Below are 20,775 nucleotides of genomic sequence, written 5' to 3'. Positions count from 1 at the left end.
AGTTATCAAACTGGGAGCATAGGTTGCTCTGTTCCAGCTCATGGAACCTTATGGTTGGAGCCTTGTTCTACGGATATATGCTCTAAGCCTACGCTTTTGGTGATTCCTTACCAGGAGCAGACCTTGTTGGGACCTGGTTTGACGGAATAATAAAAATAAAAAAACCTTGCCTGCTGTTGAATCAAAGACAGCATGGAGGACATGCCCCCAATCTGGGATCGGATCTTGTAGGGGGCTGACTTTCCGTCTTCGCTCAAGTTTGGTTTCAAGCTCAAAGGTTTTCTTCCCAGAGGCAGGTTTCTGCTTTCAAGATTGTCTGCAGATCAGACAAAAGGAGAGGCGTTTTTACACTACGTAGGAGACCTCTCAGACCTGGGAGTGATTGTTTCTGTTCCGGTACAGGGTCTGTTTTTTTTTTATATATATATATATATATATCAATCAATCGGGGTTGTGGTTCCCAAAAAAGAAGGGAACCTTCCGACCACTTTTTAGATCTCATGAGTCTAAACAAAATTCTTGGTGTACCGTCCTTCAAGATGGAAACTATTCAATTTATGACAACAGTGGATTTAAAGGACGCGTACTTTCATGTGCCGTTCACGAGAATAGTCTCAAGTTCTAGGGTTTGCCTTTCTGGACAAACTGTTCCTGTTCAGGGCTCTTCCTTTCAGTCTTGCCACAGCTCTGAGTTTTCACAAAGGATCTGGGATCGCTGTGTGGCGGTGCTTCGGTTACATTGGCGCCCTATCTGGATGATATCCTAGTCCAGGCGTCATCCTTACAGCAAGCAGGATTTACATGGACATGGTGTTATACTTCCCGCGATCTCACGGGTGGGAAGGTGAATTTGGAAAAGTGTTCCTTAGTCCCAAGCACAAGGGTAACTTTCTTGGGAATCATAACGAATTCCATATCAATGAAGACTTTTCCCGACTGAGGTCAGGAAATCAAAGTCTTTATCGATACTGGTCTAGTTCTTCAAGGTCCACTTCTTGGCCTTCAGTGGCTCAGTGCTTGGAGGTGATCGGGCTGATGGTGACGGCAGTGGACATCATCCCGTTTGTTCGGGTTCCACCTCAGACCTCTGCATTTAGCATGCTCCTCGGCAATGGAACGGAGACTATGCAGTCTTGTCTCCTCAAATAACTCTGGATCAGGAGACAAGGGACTCACTTCTTTGGTGGTTGTCTCTTATTCGCCTATCCCAGGGAACATGCTCGGGCAGACCATCCTGGGTTATGTGACAACGGTACCAGCCTTCTAGGGTGGGGGAGATGTCTGGGGGTTCCCTAAGGGGCTCAGGGATTGTGGTTTCAGGCGGAGTCTGTTCTTCCTATAAACATCCTGGCAACTGAGAGCGATCTCCAATGCTCTTCTGGTCCTGGCCTCGGTTGGCTTTCGGCTCAGTTAATCAGATTTCAGACGGACAGCATAAAGACAGTGGCTTACATCATTCAAGGAGGGAACAAGGAGTTCCTTAGTGTTGACTGAGGTAGCCAGGATAAGCCAGTGGGGGCGAGGCCCATTCTTGCCATCTGGTCAGCAATCCATATCCCAGGGGTAGACAATTGGGAGGCGGGATTTTTCTGAGCAGTTGGGTGCTCCATCTGGAAGTATTCTCCAACCTGATTCTCAAATGGGGTCGGCCGGAGTTAGATCTCATGGCATCTCGTCAGAATGCCAAGTTTCCGAGATACAGGTCGAGGTCAAGGGATCCTCAGGCAGAACTGACAGTATCTCTGGCGGTTCCTTGGTTCTTCAATCTTGCATGCCTATTTCCTCCGTTTGCGCTTCTTCCTAGAGTCATTGCTCAAATCAAACAGGAGATGGCATCAGTGATCCTCATTGCTCCTGCGTGGCCTAGCAGGATTTGGTATGCAGACCTGGTGGATGTCATCACTGCCACCTTGGAAACTTCCGTTGAGGAAAGATCTTCTCATTCTAGGGCCCTTCCTTCACCCAAATTCTAGTTTCTTTGAAGCTGACTGCTTGGAGATTGAATGCTTAATCCTATCCAGGGGGGGGGGGGGGTTCAGATTCGGTCATAGAGACCATGATCCAGGCTCTTTTTTTTTTTTTTTTTTTTTGCGGGAATCCAAGGGATAATCAGAATAGAGTTAAAATTCCTAGAATTTAGTTTTTTCTCCAAGATGGATTGGAGAAGGGTTTATTGGCAAGTTCCCTAAGGGATCAGATCTCTGCCTTGTCTATTTTGTTACATAAACGTCTGGCGGATGTCCCAGATGTTCAATCCTTTTTGTCAGGCTTTGGTTAGACTCAGGCCTGTGTTTAAACCAATTACTTCTCCATGGAGTCTGAATTTAGTTCTCAAAGTTCTTCAAGGGGTTCCGTTTGAGCCTATGCATTCCTTAGATATTATGTTGTTATCTTGGAAAGTTTTATTTCTTGTTGCCATTTCTTCAGCTCGACAAGTGTCTGAACTTTCGGCATTACAATACAATTCTCCTTGCTTTATTTTTCATTCGGATGAGGTAGGTTTGCATATTAACCTAGGGTTTCTTCCTAAGGTTGTTTCAAACAGGAACTTTAATAATCAGGAACTTGTGGTTCCTTCCTTGAGTCCTAATCCTTTTTCTCCAAAGGAACGTCTTTTGCACTATGTGGACGTGGTCTGTGTTTTAAAAAATTTATTTCAAGCAACTAAGGACTTTCGTCAGTCGTATTCTTTATTTGTCGTTTTCCTCTGGGAAACGTAAAGGTTCAAAAGCTACGGCTATCTCTTTTTGGCTGAAGAGTATCATCTGTTTGGCTTATGAGACTGCTGGACAGCAGCCTCCTGAAAGAGTTACGGCTCATTCCAGCTAGGTCTGTTTGCTTCCTCGTGACATTCAAGGGTGAAGCTTCCTGTGGAGCAGATTTGGCGGGGCTTCAACTTGGTCCTCGTCTCCACGCTTTTTCTAAATTTTACAATTTGATACTTTTGCGAGGCTGGTTTTTTGGGAGAGAGGTTCTTTAAGCAGTGGTGCCTTCCGTTAGGTTTCCTGTCTTGTCCCTCCCTTATCAATTCGGGGATCGTGGACTCAGGAGGAGTATCTCCTTCCATAAATATTCTGGAACTAAAGAGCTCTTCAGGCTGGCCTCAGTTAGCAACTCTGAGGTACATCAGATTTCAGTCGGACAACATGCACGACTGTAGCTTACATCAATCCATCAAGGGGGGAACGAGAAGTTCCCTAGAGAAGTTTCAAAAATAATTCGCTGGGCAAGATTCACTCCTGCCACCTATCACTATCCATATCCCAGGTGTAGAGCACTGGGAGGCGGATTTTCTAAGTCGTCAGACTTTTCATCCGGAAGAGTGGGAACTCCATCCGGAGGCATTTGCACAACTGATTCATCGTTGGGGCAAACCAGAACTGGATCTCATGGCGTCTCGCCAGAACCCAAGCTTCCGTGTTGACGGATCCAGGTCCAGGGATCCCAAGACAAGGGCGACACTGATCAGTTTGCTCTAGCAGCGCCCTGGTCTTTCAACCTGGCTTATTGTTTTCCACCGTTTCCCTCTGGCTCCCTCGACTGATTGCCAAGATCAAGCAGAGAGAGGCATTGTGTGATCTGATAGCACCTGCGTGGCCACACAGGACCTGTATCAGATCTAGTGGACATGTCATCCTTTCCACCATGGTCTCTGCCTCTGAAACAGGACCTTCTACATCAGGGTCCTTTCAACCATCCAAATCTAATTTCTGAGGCTGACTTGCCTGGAGATTGAACGCTTGAGTTTATCAAAGCGTGGCTTCTCTGAGTCAGTTATTGATACCTTAAGGACAGGCACGAAAGCCTGTCACCAGGAAAATTTACCATAAGGTATGGCGTAGATATCTTTATTGTGTGAATCCCAAGGGTTACTCATGGAGTAAGGTCAGGATTGCTAGGATATTATCTTTTCTCCAAGAAGGTTGGAAAAAGGATGTCAGCTAGTTAAGCGGACTGCAGATGTTCCAGACGTTCAGGGCATTTTGTCAGGGCTTTAGTTAGAATCAAGCCTGTGGTTTAAACCTGTTGCTCCACCATGGAGCTTAAACTTGGTTCTTAAGGTTCTTCAAGGAGGTTCCGTTGAACCTCTTCATTCCACAGATATCAAGCTTTTATCTTGGGAAAGTTCTTTTTTTTGGGTAGCTATTTCCATCGGCTCGTAGAGTCTCTGAGCTATCTGCCTTACAATGTGATTCTCCTTATCTGATTTTTCATACGGATAAGGTAGTCCTGCGTACCAAACCTGGGTTCTTACCTAAGGTGGTATCTAACAAGAATATCAATCAAGAGATTGTTGTTCCATCCTTGTTACACAATTGGACGTGGTCCGTGCTTTAAAGTTTTACTTACAAGCTACTAAAGATTTTCGTCAAACATCTGCTTTGTTTGTTGTCTACTCTGGACAGAGGAGAGGGTCAAAAGGCTTTGGCAACCTTTTCTTTTTGACTAAGAAGCTTAATCCGCTTAGCCTATGAGACTGCTGGACAGCAGCCTCCTGAAAGGATTACAGCTCATTCCACTAGAGCTGTGGCTTCCACTTGGGCCTTTAAAAATGAGGCTTCTTTTGATGCAGATTTGCAAGGCGACGACTTGCTCTCGCTTCATATTTTTAAAAATTTTACAAATTTGATACTTTTGCTTCTTCGGAGGCTATATTTGGGGGAGAGGTTTTACGGGCAGTGGTCCTTCCATTTAAGTTCCTGCCTTGTCCCTCCCTTCATCCGTGTACTTTAGCTTTGGTTTTGGTATCCCACAAGTAATGGATGATCCGTGGACTGGATACACCTTACCAGAGAAAAACTCAATTTATGCTTACCTGATAAATTTATTTCTCTTGTGGTGTATTCAGTCCACGGCCCGCCCTGTCATTTTAAGGCAGGTAATTTTTAAATTTAAACTACAGTAACCACTGCACCCTATGGTTCCTCCTTTCTCGGCTTGTTTTCGGTCGAATGACTGGCTATGACAGTTAGGGGAGGAGCTATATTACAGCTCTGCTGTGGGTGTCCTCTTGCAACTTCCTGTTGGGAATGAGAATATCCCACAAGTAATGGATGATCCGTGGACTGGATACACCTCAAGAGAAATAAATTTATCAGGTAAGCATAAATTGTGTTTTATACAGTACATCAGCAATAGCAAGCAATCTGCTAATAATTGTGCAAACTGATAAAAGTGCACATTAATTCAAATAACTCCCATCAATCTAGGGGACTAGGTATAATAACAAAGCTCAGCACTATATGATGCAAAGCATAGTTCCAAATCATCTAATTTAATATAAACAATCCAAATGACTATATCTGGGTTACACATAAAGCCAAGGGTAGTTGTAAACTTATACTCTTCTGAAAAAGTGAAAAGTAGACGTCCTTTAGGCTAAGGACATAACCATAAAACATAATACCATGTGCAGGAGCTCAGTGGAGTGAAGCAGCTGGTGTTGTGCGCAGACCTACTAATTGCAAACCAACTATAATCGATTATGAGATTCATTGACAACTATTTTCATAATCGATTATTATCTATTATGTCGATTAGTTGTTGCAGCTCTAATATCTGATGGCCAAACATGTTTCTCTTGTAAGGTGTATCCAGTCCATGGTTCATCCATTACTTGTGGGATATTCTCCTTCCCAACAGGAAGTTTGCAAGAGGGACACCCACAGCAGAGCTGTCTATATAGCTCCTCCCCTAACTGCCACACCCAGTCATTCTCTTGCAACTCTCAGAGATATGTGGTTACTTAGTGTAGTTTTAACCTTCAATCAAGAGTTTTATTTTTAAACAGTACCGCGTTGTACTGTTTTACTCTCAGAGCAGAAATTAGAAGAAGAATTCTGCCTGGAGGTTGATGATCTTAGCGGTTTGTAACTAAGGTCCATTGCTGTTCTCACACATAACTGAAGAGTAGGGAAAACTTCAGTTAGGGGAACGGTCTGCAGATTACCTCTTTGAGGTATGTTCAGTATTTTTATTTCTAGAGAGATGAATAAGTTCTAGAAAATGCTGACAAAGCCTTGTGTATTGGAGGTAAGTTAGATGCAGTGATTTAACAATGACTGGGATCATGCTTACAAAACAGGTATTACTCATATTACTTAGTGACAAAACATTTACATGTTTTCATAAATAGAACGTTTTTTTTCTCTGAGGGAGAACTCTTTATTTGGGGCCTAGTTTCCACATGGCTAGTCAGATACTCCTAGGAGTACTTTCTTAAGGCCCCTCTAACATCCAGTACCTGGTGGGAGGGGCCTATTTTTGCGCTCTAGATGCGCAGTTTCCTGCAGACAGACATCCAGCTTCCCTAGAGGAGTCCTCTGGCATCTGAGGACCATCATAAAGGGTTTATTTCTTCACTAAATCGTATTTGAGGGCAGGTAGGGGCCTCAGCAGAGCTGTGGCAAGGTGCTCAACTGTCTTTTTCCGGTGGGTGACGTTTTTTAAATCCGGTTTGGGTGCTATGGGGTTAATCATTCATTTGCAAGTGGGTGCAATGTTGCTTTAGTCCCTTACACATAGTGTAAAAATACAGTAAAGTCTTCGAAATTTTTACAGTGTTTTGCAGTTTAAGTGCTAGTTTTTTTCTCTTAAAGGCACAGTAACGTTTTTGTTTAATTGCTGTTTCACCTTTATTAAAGTGTTTTCCAAGCTTGCTTGTCTCATTACTAGTCTGTTAAACATGTCTGACATAGAGTAAACTCCTTGTTCAATATGTTTGGAAGCCATTGTGGAACCCCCTCTTAGAATGTGTACCAAATGTACTGAAATTTCTATAAACTATAAGACCATATTATGGCGCTTAAAGATTTATCTCCAGAGGATTCTCTGACTGAAAAAAGGGAGATTATGCCATCTAGCTCTCCCCATGTGTCAGAACCTATAACTCCCGCTCAAGTGACGCCAAGTACATCTAGCGCGTCTAATTCTTTTACCTTACAGGACATGGTGGCAGTTATGAATGCTACCCTCTCAGAGGTATTGTCCAAACTGCCAGGGTTACAAGGAAAGCGAGACAGCTCTGGGCTAGAACAAATACAGAGCTTTCTGACTCTTTAATATCGGTGTCCGATATACCCTCACAATACTCAGAAGCCGAGGCAGGAGAGCTTCTATCTGTGGGTGACATTTCAGATTCAGGGAAGGCGTTGCTTCAGTCTGATTCTGAAATGACAGCGTTTAAATTTAAGCTTGAACACCTCCGCTTATTGCTTAGGGAGGTTTTAGCGACTCTGGATGACTGGAACCCATTGTAGTTCCAGAGAAATTGTGTAAGATGGACAAATACTTTGCAGTGCCTGTTTACACTGATGTTTTTTCCAGTCCCTAAGAGATTTTCGGAAATTATTACTAAGGAATGGGATAGACCAGGTGTGCCGTTCTCTCCCCCTCCTGCTATTAAAAAGATGTTTCCCATAGATGCCGCCATACGGGATTCGTGGCAGACGGTCCCTAAGGTGGAGGGAGCAGTCTCTACCCTAGCTAAGCGTACAACTATCCCTGTCGAGGACAGTTGTGCTTTCCTAGATCCTATGGATAAAAAATTGGAGGGTCTCCTTAAAATTTTTATACATCAAGGTTTTATTCTCCAGCCTCTTGCATGCATTGCTCCAGTTACTGCTGCAGCGGCTTTCTGGTTCGAGTCTCTTGAGGAGGCTCTACAGGTGGAGACCCATTAGATAATATTTTAGACAGGATTAAAGCTCTTAAGTTAGATAATTCCTTTATCTCTGACACCGTTTTTCATTTAGCCAAGCTAACGGCTAAGAATTCAGGTTTTTGCCATTCTGGTGCGTAGGGCGCTATGGCTTAAGTCCTGGTCATCAGACGTTACTTCAAAGTCTATGCTTCTTAACATCCCCTTCAAGGGACAGACCCTTTTCGGGCCTGGTCTGAAGGAGATCATTTCTGATATTACCGGAGGAAAAGGTCACGCCCTTCCTCAGGATAGGTCCAATAAGTTAAGGACCAAACAGAATAATTTTCATTCCTTTCGAAACTTCAAGAGTGGCACAGCTTCAGCTTCCTCTAATGCAAAACAAGAGGGAAATTTTGCCCAGTCCAAACCAGTCTGGAGACCTAACCAGGCTTGGAACAAGGGGAAGCAGGCCAAAAATCCTGCAGCTGCCTCTAAGACAGCATGAAGGAGTAGCCCCAATCCGGGACCGGATCTAGTAGGGGGCAGACTTTCTCTCTTCGCTCAGGCTTGGGCAAGAGACGTCCAGATCCCTGGGCACTAGAGATCGTTTCCCAGGGATATCTTCTGGAATTCAAGGGTTCATCTCCAAAGGGGAGATTTCACCTCTCACAACTATCTGCAAACCAGATAAAGAAAGAGGCACTTACGTTGCGTTCAAGACCTTCTGGTTATGGGAGTGATCCACCCAGTTCCAAGGGAGAACAGGGGCAGGGTTTCTTTTCAAACCTGTTTATAGTTCCCAAAAAAGAGGGAACGTTCAGACCAATCTTGTATCTCAAGATCCTAAACAAATTTCTCAGGGTCCCATCTTTCAAGATGGAGACAATCCGAACCATCCTCCCTATGATCCAGGAGGGTCAATATATGACTACGGTGGACTTAAAGGATGCTTATCTCCACATTCCGATTCACAGAGATCATCATCAGTTCCTCAGGTTCGCCTTCCTAGACAGGCATTGCCAGTTTGTGGATCTTCCCTTTGGGTTAGCCACGGCGCCAAGAATCTTTACGAAGGTTTCTAGGATCTCTACTGGTGGTTCTAAGGCCGCGGGGCATAGCGGTGGCGCCTACCTAGACAACATCCTGATCCAGGCGTCGACTTTTCAAATCGCCATGTCCCCATATGGACATTATTCTGTCCTTTCTGAGGTTTCACGGGTGGAAAGTGAACAGAGAAAAGAGTTCACTCTCACAAGAGTTTCCTTCCTAGGAACTCTGTCAGAAAAATTCTAATTTCTACTGAATCTATCAGAGGTCAGGATATCAAAGCTTCTAACTTCTTGCCGTGCTCTTCATTCCACTTCTCGGCCGTCAGTGGCTCAGTGTATGGAAATGATCGGCTGATGGTAGCGGCAATGGACATAGTTCCGTTTGCCCACCTGCATCTCAGACCACTGCAACTTTGCATGCTCAATCAGTGGGATGGGGACTACACAGATTTGTCTCCTCTGTTATATCTGGATCAAGAGACCAGGGATTCTCTTCTCTGGTGGGTTCTCGGGTCCATCTGTCCCAGGGGGAATGAGTTTCCGCAGGCCAGAGTGGACTATAGTGACGACAGATGCCAGCCTTCTGGGCTGGGGCGCAGTCTGGAATTCCCTGAAGGCTCAGGGTTCGTGAACTCAGGAGGAGGCCCTCCTTCCGATAAACATTCTGGAACTAAGAGCGATATTCAATGCTCTTCAGGCTTGGCCTCAACTGGCTGCGGTCAGATTCATCCGATTTCAGTCGGACAATATCACGACTGTAGCCTATATAAACCATCAGCGGGGGAACAAGGAGTCCCCTGGGAATGATGGAGGTTTCCAAGATAATTCTTTGGGCAGAGGTTCACTCTTGCCATGTCTCAGCTATCCATATCCCAGGAGTAGAGAACTGGGAGGCGGACTTTCTAAGTCGGCAGACTTTTCATCCGGGGAGTGGGAGCTCCATCCGGAGGTATTTGCCCAGCTGATTCAACTATGGGGGCAAACCAGAACTGGATCTGATGGCGTCTCATCAGAACGCCAAGCTTACTCGTTACGGGTCAAGGGATCCCCAGGCAACGCTGATAGATGCTCTAGCAGTGCCCTGGTCCTTCAGCCTGGCTTATGTGTTCCCAACCATTTCCTCTCCCTCCTCGTCTGATTGCCAAGATCAAGCAGGAGAGAGCTTCGGTGATTTTGATAGCACCTGCGTGGCCATGCAGGACTTGGTATGCAGATCTGGTGGACATGTCATCCTTTCCACCATTGACTCTGCCACTGAGGCAGGACCTTCTACTCCAAGGTCCATTCAAACATCCAAATCTAATTTCTCTGCGTCTGACTGCTTGGAGCTTGAATGCTTGATTTTTATCAAAACGTGGTTTCCCAGAGTCGGTCATTGATACCTTGATTCAGGCTTGAAAAGCCTGTCACCAGGAAAATCTATCATGAGATATGGTGTAAATATCTTCATTGGTGTGAATCCAAGGGTTACTCGTGGAGTAAGGTCAGGATTCCTAGAATATTATCCTTTCTCCAAGATGGATTGAAAAGGGATTATCGGCTAGTTCCTTAAAGGGACAGATTTCTGCTCTGTCTATTCTTTTGCATAAGCGTCTGGCTGATGTTCCAGACGTTCAGGCGTTTTGTCAGGCTTTGGTTAGAATCAGGCCTGTGTTTAAATTTAGTTCTTAAAGTTCTTCAAGGGGTTCTGTTTGAACCTTTGCATTCCATAGATATCAAGCTTTTATCTTGGAAAGTTCTGTTCCTAGTAGCTATCTCTTCGGCTCGAAGAGTTTCAGAGTTATCTGCCTTACAGTGTGATTCCCCTTATCTGATCTTCCATGCAGATAAGGTAGTTTTGCGTACCAAACCTGGGTTTCTTCCTAAGGTGGTATCTAATAAGAATATCAATCAGGAAATTGTTGTTCTGTCTCTGTGTCCTAATCCTCCTTCAAAGAAGGAACGTCTGTTACACAATCTTGACGTGGTTCGTGCTTTAAAGTTTTATTTGCAAGCTACTAAGGATTTTCGTCAAACATCTGTTTGTTGTCTATTCTGGAAAGAGGAGAGGCCAAAAGGCTTCGGCAACTTCTTTCTTTTTGGCTGAGAAGCATAATCCGTTTTGCTTATGAGACTGCTGGCCAGCAACCTCCTGAAAGAATAACCGCTCATTCTACTAGAGCGGTAGCTTCCACATGGGCTTTTAAACATGAGGCCTCTGTTGAACAGATTTGTAAGGCGGCAACTTGGTCTTCGCTTCATACTTTTTCTAAATTCTACAAATTTGATACTTTTGCTTCCTCGGAGGCTATTTTTGGGAGAAAGGTCTTACAGGCAGTGGTGCCTTCCGTTTAAGTTCCTGCCTTGTCCCTCCCTTCATCCGTGTCCTAAATCTTTGGTATTGGTATCCCACAAGTAATGGATGAACCCGTGGACTGGATACACCTTACAAGAGAAAACAAAATGTATGCTTACCTGATAAATTTCTTTCTCTTGTGGTGTATTCAGTCCACGGCCCGCCCTGTCACTTTAAGGCAGGTGTTTTTATTTTTGAAACTACAGTCACCACTGCACCCTATAGTTTCTCCTTTTTCTTACTTGTCTTCGGTTGAATGACTGGAGGTGGGGGTTAGGGGAGGAGCTATATAGACAGCTCTGCTGTGGGTGTCCTCTTGCAACTTCCTGTTGGGAAGGAGAATATCCCACAAGTAATGGATGAACCCGTGGACTGGATACACCACAAGAGAGAAATTTATCAGGTAAGCATAAATTTTGTTTTTGGACTCTCTCCTAGCCCTTAGTCACTGGCGTATACATATTTGAATGTATGTCTCTACACTGTTGTCCATAAATATCTTATTTAACCCCTTAATGACCACAGCACTTTTCCATTTTCTGTCCGTTTGGGACCAAGGCTATTTTTACATTTTTGCGGTCTTTGTGTTTAGCTGTAATTTCCCTCTTACTCATTTACTGTACCCACACATATTATATACCGTTTTTTTCGCCATTAAATGACTTTCTAAAGATACCATTATTTTCATCATATCTTATAATTTACTATAAAAAAATTATAAAATGAGGAAAAAATGGGAAAAAAACACACTTTTTCTAACTTTGACCCCCAAAATCTGTTACACATCTACAACCACCAAAAAACACCCATGCTAAATAGTTTCTAAATTTTGTCCAGAGTTTATAAATACCCAATGTTTACATGTTCTTTGCTTTTTTTGCAAGTTATAGGGCCATAAATATAAGTAGCACTTTGCTATTTCCAAACCACTTTTTTTCAAAATTAGCGCTAGTTACATTGGAACACTGATATCTTTCAGGAATCCCTGAATATCCCTTGACATGTGTATATATTTTTTTAGAAGACATCCCAAAGTATTGATCTAGGCCCATTTTGGTATATTTCATGCCACCATTTCACCGCCAAATGCGATCAAATAAAAAAAAAAAAGTAAAATTTTTCCAAATTTTAGGTTTTCTCACTGAAATCATTAACAAACATTTTGTGCAATTATGGCACAAATGGTTGTAAATGCTTCTCTGGGATCCCCTTTGTTCAGAAATAGCAGACATATATCGCTTTGGCCTTGTTTTTAAGTAATTAGAAGTCCGCTAAATGCTGCTGCACACCACAAGTGTATTATGCTCAGCAGTGCAGGGGTTAATTAGGGAACTTGTAGGGAGCTTGTAGGGTTAATTTTAGCTTTAGTGTAGTAGACAACCCCAAGTATTGATCTAGGCCCATTTTGGTATATTTCAGGCCACCATTTCACCGCCAAATACGATTAAATTAAAAAAAATAGTCAACTTTTTCACAAACTTTAGGTTTCTCACTGAAATTATTTAGAAACAACTTGTGCAATTATGGTACAAATGGTTGTAAATGATTCTCTGGGATCCCCTTTGTTCAGAAATAGCAGACATATATGGCTTTGGTGTTGCTTTTTGGTAATTAAAAGGCCGCTAAATGCCACTGCGCACAAAACGTGAATTATGCCCAGCAGTGAAGGGGTTAATTAGGTAGCTTGCAGGGTTAATTTTAGCTTTAGTGTAGAGATCAGCTTCCCACCTGACACATCAGACCCTCCCCCACCCCACAATTGTCCCCGCCATCTTAAGTACTGGCAGAAAGTCTGCCAGTACTAAAATAAAAGGTTTTTTTGTTTACTTTTTTTTAAGCATATTTACATATGCTGCTATGTAGGATCCCCCCCCCTTAGCCTCCAACCTCTCTGATCCCCCCCCCCCCCCCAAAACGGCTCTCCACCCCCCCCACTGCCTTATTGGGGGCCATCTTGGGTACTGGCAGCTGTCTGCCAGTACCCAGTTTGCATATAAAAATGTTTTTTTTTTATTTATTTTAGTTTTTTCTGTAGTGTAGCTCCCCCCCAGATCAATCCCCCACCCCCTCCCAGATCCCTTAGATGAGTTCCATTACGTTTTTTTTTTTTATTATTATTTTGTACAATAATATCCAAAAGTTTCTGTAGTGTAAGCGGTTCCCACCCGCGCCCACCCGTGCGCGCCCCCGGCGATCCCGCCCCCCTCTCTGACTAAGAAGCCATCTATGGCCGGCCGCCCACCCACCTCCCATTTACGCTCCCACCCACCAACGAATGCGGCCATCGATGTCCGGTGCAGAGAGGGCCACAGAGTGGCTCTCTCTGCACCGGAGGGGCAAAAATTGTTATTGCAGGATGCCTCGATATCGAGGCATCCTGCAATAACCGGAAAGCAGCTGGAAGTGATCAGGATCGCTTCCAGCTGCTTTCCAAACCGAGGACGTGCAGGGTACGTTCTTGGTCGTTAAGGGGTTAAATACTATTTTGTCTAAATTATCTTGCATGGCAGGACAGGTAAATTGAGCTGCCGCTTTTGTCCCTTGGACTAGTAGATTTAATTTTCCACACCCCTGATGACTTTATTAAACCTTTCATATTTTTGTCTCATAGGTAAGAATCCTACAGACGAATATCTTGAAGCTATGATGAACGAAGCTCCAGGTCCCATAAATTTTACTATGTTCCTCACTATGTTTGGTGAGAAACTGAATGGGACAGACCCAGAAGATGTCATCAGAAATGCCTTTGCCTGTTTTGATGAAGAAGGAACTGGTGAGTGATAGCAGGCAGTTTCATGTCACTATAGTATTATCTAATTTAAAGACATTGCCATGAATTCAAGGGAAGTTATACAAAAATTCAGCGACTTTGTGGCACTGTCATAGGATGCCACCTTGCCACAAGTCGGTTAATTTAATTTCTGCCCTGCTAGATCTGCCCCAGGAGCAACAGCCCAGCCACAAAGTGGTAGACTGCGCAAATTCACAGAGCAGTTTGCCTAGTACTGAAGTACTATGTAAAAATCCTCTGTCGCCTGTATCACTCACTACAGAATTTTAAACTGTTTCTGGAAGCCCAAGAACTGTGCGTTGGGAAATGGGTTTACTCTGTTGAGCAGCTGTACACGAGCCTTACATCAACATGCCTAATGTTAGGTTGAAGTGGTGTAAAGCACACCACCACTGGACTCTGGAGCAGTGGAAATATGTTCTCTGGAGTGATGGAATGATGCTTCACTATTTGACAATCTGATTAAAGAATCTGGGTATGGCAGACACCAGGAGAATGCTACCTACTGAACAGCATAGAGCCTACTGTAAATTTTGGAGGAGGATGAAAAATAGTTTGAGGCTGTTTTTCAGGGTGGGCTAGGCTGCAAGACACAGGCGTTCTAGACAACAGGTTGACTCCAACTTTATGGCAACAGTTTAAAGAAAGGCTTTTCCTGTTCCAGCATGACACTGCCCCTGTGCATGAGGTCCATAAAGACATGGTTATATGAGTTTGGTGTGAAGGAACTAGAGTGGCCTGCACAGAGCCCTGGCCTCAACCCCACTGAACACCTTTAGGATAAACTAAAACACCAATTGCAAACCAGATCTTCTCGTTCAACATCCGTGCCTGACTTCACAAATGCTCTTTTGGCTAAGTAGACACAGATCCCCCAGACACACTAAATCTTTCCATAAGAGTTGTCGCTGTTATAACTGTAGGGAGAAGCGCACAACTCTATATTAACCCTTAATGATCAGCAAAGATACTATTTTAGCAAGCCTGCAGGAGGGGGACCTTATTATAACCAGACAATCCCTTAACGACCAGCGAGGTACAGGGTACATCGTGGTTTTGGGAAGCTTTCCAAAGCACAAATTAATTGTATATTTTAACATAAATATATTTAATGATAATTGGTGCAATAAAAAATTAACATTTTTAGATTGCAATTGGCAAAAAGTTTAGCTGAGTGGTCAGTAAAACCAACAAGCACCTGCTAAAAGGGTCCCGGGGAGAACACTGATATAATGTATAATGTGCATAATGTATTTGTATATAGTGTGTGTGTAACTTCTTTTTAGCCTAGTTTATCACTATATATTAGTGGGAGGATTTAAAAATGTTGATTTGTTTTTGCTTAGAGAACTTATTATTATTATTATTATTATATGTATTCTGAGAATGGAGCGTACAAATTCATCTTTCTCCTGCTTTATTTTCTAGGCTTTATCCAAGAGGAGTATTTGAGAGATCTGCTAACTACCATGGGTGATAGATTCACAGATGAGGAAGTGGATGAGCTTTTCAGAGAGGCACCAATTGACAAGAAAGGCAATTTCAATTATATTGAGTTTACACGCATCCTAAAACATGGAGCTAAAGACAAAGACGACTAAGCTGGCATTCCAGTCTGAAGAAGAAATCTGCTCAATTCCTGTCCTGCGTTTCTTCTGATAGAACTCATTGCATGCCTTTAGCTCTCTAGACCTTACCTTCTGTGTATTTATGGATTTATCCAAGCCAATATGGCACACACGCACACTTATATAACCAAACTGGAAACAGGAGCTGTAAGTGTAACATTTTAATGGCAAGTAATGAGTAGAAAATCTGCACAACAGAGAAACAAATCTGTTTTTTTGTTTTTTCAAGTCAAGCTGGATTTTTTGCAATTTTGTAATAAAAAAAAATATTAAAAGAAAAACTTTGGAAATAAAACTGTCAATTAAATGTTCTCACTGTGATCTGCAAGAGGGAAGACAATTTGTATATTTCCAGTATTAGTTATTCAAAACATAAATTGTAGGAAGGTATTTTGTTAAAGAAAATATAAGTTGTTTTCTTTAAAAAGAAAAGCAAGGAATATAGACATTAAGACCAGTTTCAAGTCTTGAAAAATTTGCCCAACCATACTTGCCTTTTATTAGTTAGACATATATTTGTAAATTCTCTTAGTGAATTCATATTTTGCCTGAATGCCTAAGTCTGGTATTCAGCTACAACTAACCACTAGCCTATAACGTTCCTAATGTCCTATTAAATTGCCCTTGCCTCACCTGCCAATGATTATACCCCTGTATCTGGCAGCTCTGTATACTGCACATGTACTTTTTGTCCTCTGCATTAAGTAAGAATTCTAAAAGACCCAGCACTCTGAACAATGAGAGAGGTGTTTAAAGAAGCAGTCTCAATAAAGTCTGTAGTGAGTCCATGACTGTGGCATGCTCAATAAGTTAAGTGTAGATGCTTGTCACATTTTACATATCAGATCACCTATATCTGCATTTTTATGGAGTGAATAAAACATTATTCTTTTCATTTGGTTTGTGTGTATACATTCTAGGGCTTTTCGTTTATTTTTAAAGGATATTAAACTCTAAACAAGTGCTAGATGTACTTATTCAGAGCACAGATTAGCATGAGTTGTTTAAAGCAGTGCTCTACAAACCTGGATGCCAGAGTGCCACTGGCACCTTCAAATTGGGCACTGATGCCCTGGTTTGGATAGACCAGGACACGGTGCCCCCAGTAACCCTAGGTGCTCTATCTGAATCATGAAAGAAAAGAAAAAAAGTTTCATGTCCCATTTAATAATACTGGTGGCTGTTGCTCCTATCTTGTACATGGTTTATTCAAGGTGCAGGAATTTCTATGGCAAATGTGCTTCCTGATTTGCTTGCCCTCTGCTTAGTGTTAAATACACATTACCTTGGCTTGGTTGTTTCCTGAATAGAACAGTTATGGACTGTTCCATCCATATATACTACACATACTAAATGCATAAAACAGAATCTGCTGTCTATTATCTCAGTGCTGCTGTTCTATGTGCCTGGCTTTAGAATAAATGTGAGTCTTTATGTAAGTCACCAAATCTATAAATCCACACAGAGAATAGGAAAGCATTAGGTGCAAAAGATGAGAAACTCCGTTTTAAAGATGAGTGATATCGCAGGCTGATAAATGGTGATCTAACACACTTTAATAAAAAGAAAAATAGTTTGATAAAAACACAAGTAACAATGATTTAGGTCTGCCCTCTTAGAATACCACTGAATATTTATGATAGTATCAGTGTGTGTATATGTGTGTGTTCCTGCGCTCCTTGTATTCAACATAAATAGCAGCAACCAGGGTGCTAGTCTGTTCTCAATAGTAGAAATCTCCAATGTAATGACTGCATATATTTATATGTTTTGAATAAGTTATTTTTTTATCTCTGCAAACCCAGTGAGTGCAGTCATTACATTGGAGATTTCTACTATTGACAACAGACTAGCACCCTGGTTGCTGCTATTTATTTTGAATACAAGAAGTGCAGAGCCTATTGGAATTGTGTGTATATATAGATAGAGATATACAGTGGATATAAAAAGTCTACGCACCCCTGTTAAAATGTCAGGTTTCTGTGATGTAAAAAAATGAGACAAAGATAAATCATTTTAGAACTTTTTCTACCTTTTGATGTGACCTATAAACTGTACAACTCAATTGAAAAACAAACAAATCTTTTAGGTAAAGGGAAATAAAAAACTAAAATAATATGGTTGCATAAGTGTGAACACCCTTAAACTAATACTTTATTGAAGCACCTTTTGATTTTATTACAGCACTCAGTCTTTTTGGGTATGATTTTTTTCAGCATGGCACATCTTGACTTGGCAAGATTTGCCTACTCTTCTTTGCAAAAAAACTCTAAATCTGTCAGAATGTGAGGGCATCTCCTGTGCACAGCCCTCTTCAGATCACCCCACAGATTTTGAATTGAATTCAGGTCTGGGCACTGGGTGGGCCATCCCAAAACTTTAATCTTCTTCTGGTGAAGCCATTCCTTTGTTGATTTGGATGTATGCTTTGGGTCGTTGTCATGCTGAAAGATGAAGTTCCTCTTAATCATGTTCAGCTTTCTAGCAGAAGCCTGAAGGATTTGTGCCAATATTGTCTGGTATTTGGAACTGTTCATTATTCCCTCTACCTTGACTAAGGCCCCAGTTCCAGCTGCAGAAAAACAGCCCCAAAGCATGATTCTGCCACCACCATGCTTCACTGTGGGTATGGTGTTCTTTTGGTGATATGCAGTGTTGTTTTTGCGCCAAACATATCTTTTGGAATTATGGCCAGAAAGTTCAACTTTGGTTTCATCAGACCAGAACACCTTTTGCAACATGCTTTCGGGAACCTTCAGGTGTGTTTTTGCAAAATTTTGCCGGGCTTGGATGGTTTTTTTTTTTTTTTTTTTAAAGAAAAGGCTTCCGTCTTGCCACTCTACCCCATAGCCCAGACATATGAAGAATACGGGCGATTGTTGTCACATGTACCACACAACCAATACTTGCCAGATATTCCTGCAGCTCCTTTAATGTTGCTGTAGGCCTCTTGGCAGCCTCCCAGACCAGTTTTCTTCTCGTCTTTTCATCAATTTTGGAGGGACATCCAGTTCTTGGTAATGTCACTGTTGCACCATATTTTCTTCACTTGATGATGACTGTCTTCACTGTGTTCCATGGTATATCTAATGCCTTGGAAATTCTTTTGTACCCCTCTCCTGACTGATACCTTTTAACAATGAGATCCATCTGATGCTTTAAAAGCTCTCTGCGGACCATGGCTTTTGCTGTAGGATGCGACTAACAAAATGTCAGGAAAGACCTACTAGAACAGCTGAACTTTATTTGGGGTTAATCAGAGGCACTTTAAATGACGACAGGTGTGAACTGACTCCTATTTAACATGATTTTGAATGTGACTGCTTAATTCTGAACACGGCTACATCCCCAGTTATAAAAGGGTGTTCACACTTATGCAACCATATTATTTTAGTTTTTTATTTCCCTTTACCTAAAAGATTTCAGTTTGTTTTTCAATGGAGTTGTACAGTTTATAGGTCACATTAAAGGTGGAAAAAGTTCTGAAATGATTTATCTTTGTCTCATTTTTTTACATCACAGAAACCTGACATTTTAACAGAGGTGTGTAGACTTTTTATATCCACTGTGTATAGATATAGATAGATGGTTAGCATTTTTTTTTTTTTTTTTAACAGTAAAGTTTTTCTTAAACGGGGAGAGGCTGCATACATTACCTTTGGGAAATACAGAACCTGGCCACCAGGAGGAGGTAAAGACACCCCAGCCAAAGGCTTAAATACCTCCCCCACTTCCATCATCTCCAGTCATTTTTTGCCTTTCGTCACAGGAGGTTGGCCGAGAAGTGTCAGAAGATTTCAGAGTGGTCTCTTATGGAGGGTAGTACTCGTCGAGATGGGACTGGAGTTTTAAGTAGTCCTGTCAGCCTCTCAGTGAGCGCTTGGATGAAAGAGTCCGGAGATGCAGGGAGAGTCTTTCTGCAAAACCATCCCGACTCATATTAACAGCACCATAAGCAACGGGTGTTGACGAGTTTCGCTGCCTGCTTTCTTCACTCAGGTTCATGTCCGAAGCGATGCTGCTATCTGTCACGCTTGAAAGGCCGTGTTAATGTTCCACGGCGTAGATTCCGGTAAGATCGTTTCTTCATACATGTATGATAACGCAAGAAGACAGGGTCACAGTGTGACTCCTTTTATCTGTATAGAATCAAGGGTTAATATCTCCTGAGGGGGATTATTGAACAGTGGGTATTTAAACTTATATGTGTGATTTTATGCTGCCTTTATGTGTGAGATGTTATGGGCTCTTAGGCTGTTATGGAATATACAGGTTTCACTTTGAGAGCCATGCAGCTTACAAGCTTGGCGTGCTTTTTCTCATAGCAGGGGCGGTGCTGCATTGTGCACCATGTGATTCTTTCCTGACCAGGTGTCTATCAAAGAGGAGTCCTAAATCTCTGTACTGTCTGGGTCATGGGAGGTGGGGAGTGCCCCAGGGGATATAATAGGTGCAGCTTTTTGAATAAAATAAGATGTTTTATTTCTATATTTATTTCTCTGGTTATTGCACTAGCGATGGAGGCTTCTGTTACTTAGAGGGCACTCCCTCTATTCCTAAAGAGTAATTCCTGTTTATATTGTGAGGAGGCCTTAGTTCCGTCCCCTCAACTATGTTCCATATGTCTTGATAATGTGATATCAAACATGTTTGATACCACTGAGCCGTCCACCTCCTGAGGAGTTGTCATCCAGTGAGGTGTGTACCCTACATTCTTATCTCTCTACACATGCAGTTTCCTGTAGCATTGCTGATCCTCCATCTGGAGGGGGCCATTTTTCACCAGCCGTTACTGCGCAGTTCAGACGGCGGTGTCTGTGGCATTTAAAGGGACAGTTTACTCAAAAATATTCTCCCCTTTAATGTGTTCCCAATTATCCACTTTACCTGCTGGAGTGTATTAAATTGTTTACAATTATTTCCATTACCCTTATATTGGCATTTGAAATTGTATATTTAGCCTGTGGTATCCCCACCTATTCTGAAAGTTTTTTGGCCTCCAGGCCAAGCTGTGTTAACACAGCCAGTAGAAGAAATTACACACTCAGTGGGTTATAGAAGAGATAAGGTAATACAATGGTAATTTTCCATTGTTCTCTCCTAGTATTGGTGATTGGTTTATGGACATATATAAGATAAAGAAGCAGGCATATTTATACAATGTGATAAAGTAATGAGATCTGATTATACCTATAAACTCAACCCATTTTATTAGGTTGCGGCTTCAAAACACAAAATCAGCTGATTCATATACACAAATAAGCATTAAAAAAAGCAAATCTCATACATTTTATACTCTGCAGCTGGTAAAAAACTAATTGGAAACACAT

General features: G+C 42.2%; 1 protein-coding gene across 2 annotated transcripts in view; it reads left to right on the top strand.

Moving 5' to 3' along the window:
• The window catches only part of LOC128660870 (myosin regulatory light chain 2, smooth muscle minor isoform), a 70,804-nt gene extending 54,464 nt beyond the window's left edge, over window positions 1–16,340 (top strand). For both annotated transcript variants that reach the window (XM_053714952.1, XM_053714951.1), the window contains exons 3-4: window positions 13,638–13,799; window positions 15,246–16,340. In XM_053714952.1, coding sequence (XP_053570927.1) covers window positions 13,638–13,799; window positions 15,246–15,418 — 335 coding nt within the window. In that variant the 3' untranslated portion in view covers window positions 15,419–16,340. The remainder of the gene's footprint in view (window positions 1–13,637; window positions 13,800–15,245) is intronic.
• Window positions 16,341–20,775: the final 4,435 nt, after the last annotated feature.

Source organism: Bombina bombina, chromosome 5 (assembly GCF_027579735.1).
Source record: "Bombina bombina isolate aBomBom1 chromosome 5, aBomBom1.pri, whole genome shotgun sequence".
Classification (NCBI taxonomy): domain Eukaryota; kingdom Metazoa; phylum Chordata; class Amphibia; order Anura; family Bombinatoridae; genus Bombina; species Bombina bombina.
The sequence above is the reverse complement of the archived record's forward strand: the minus strand, read 5'-3'. Positions and strand labels throughout refer to the sequence as shown.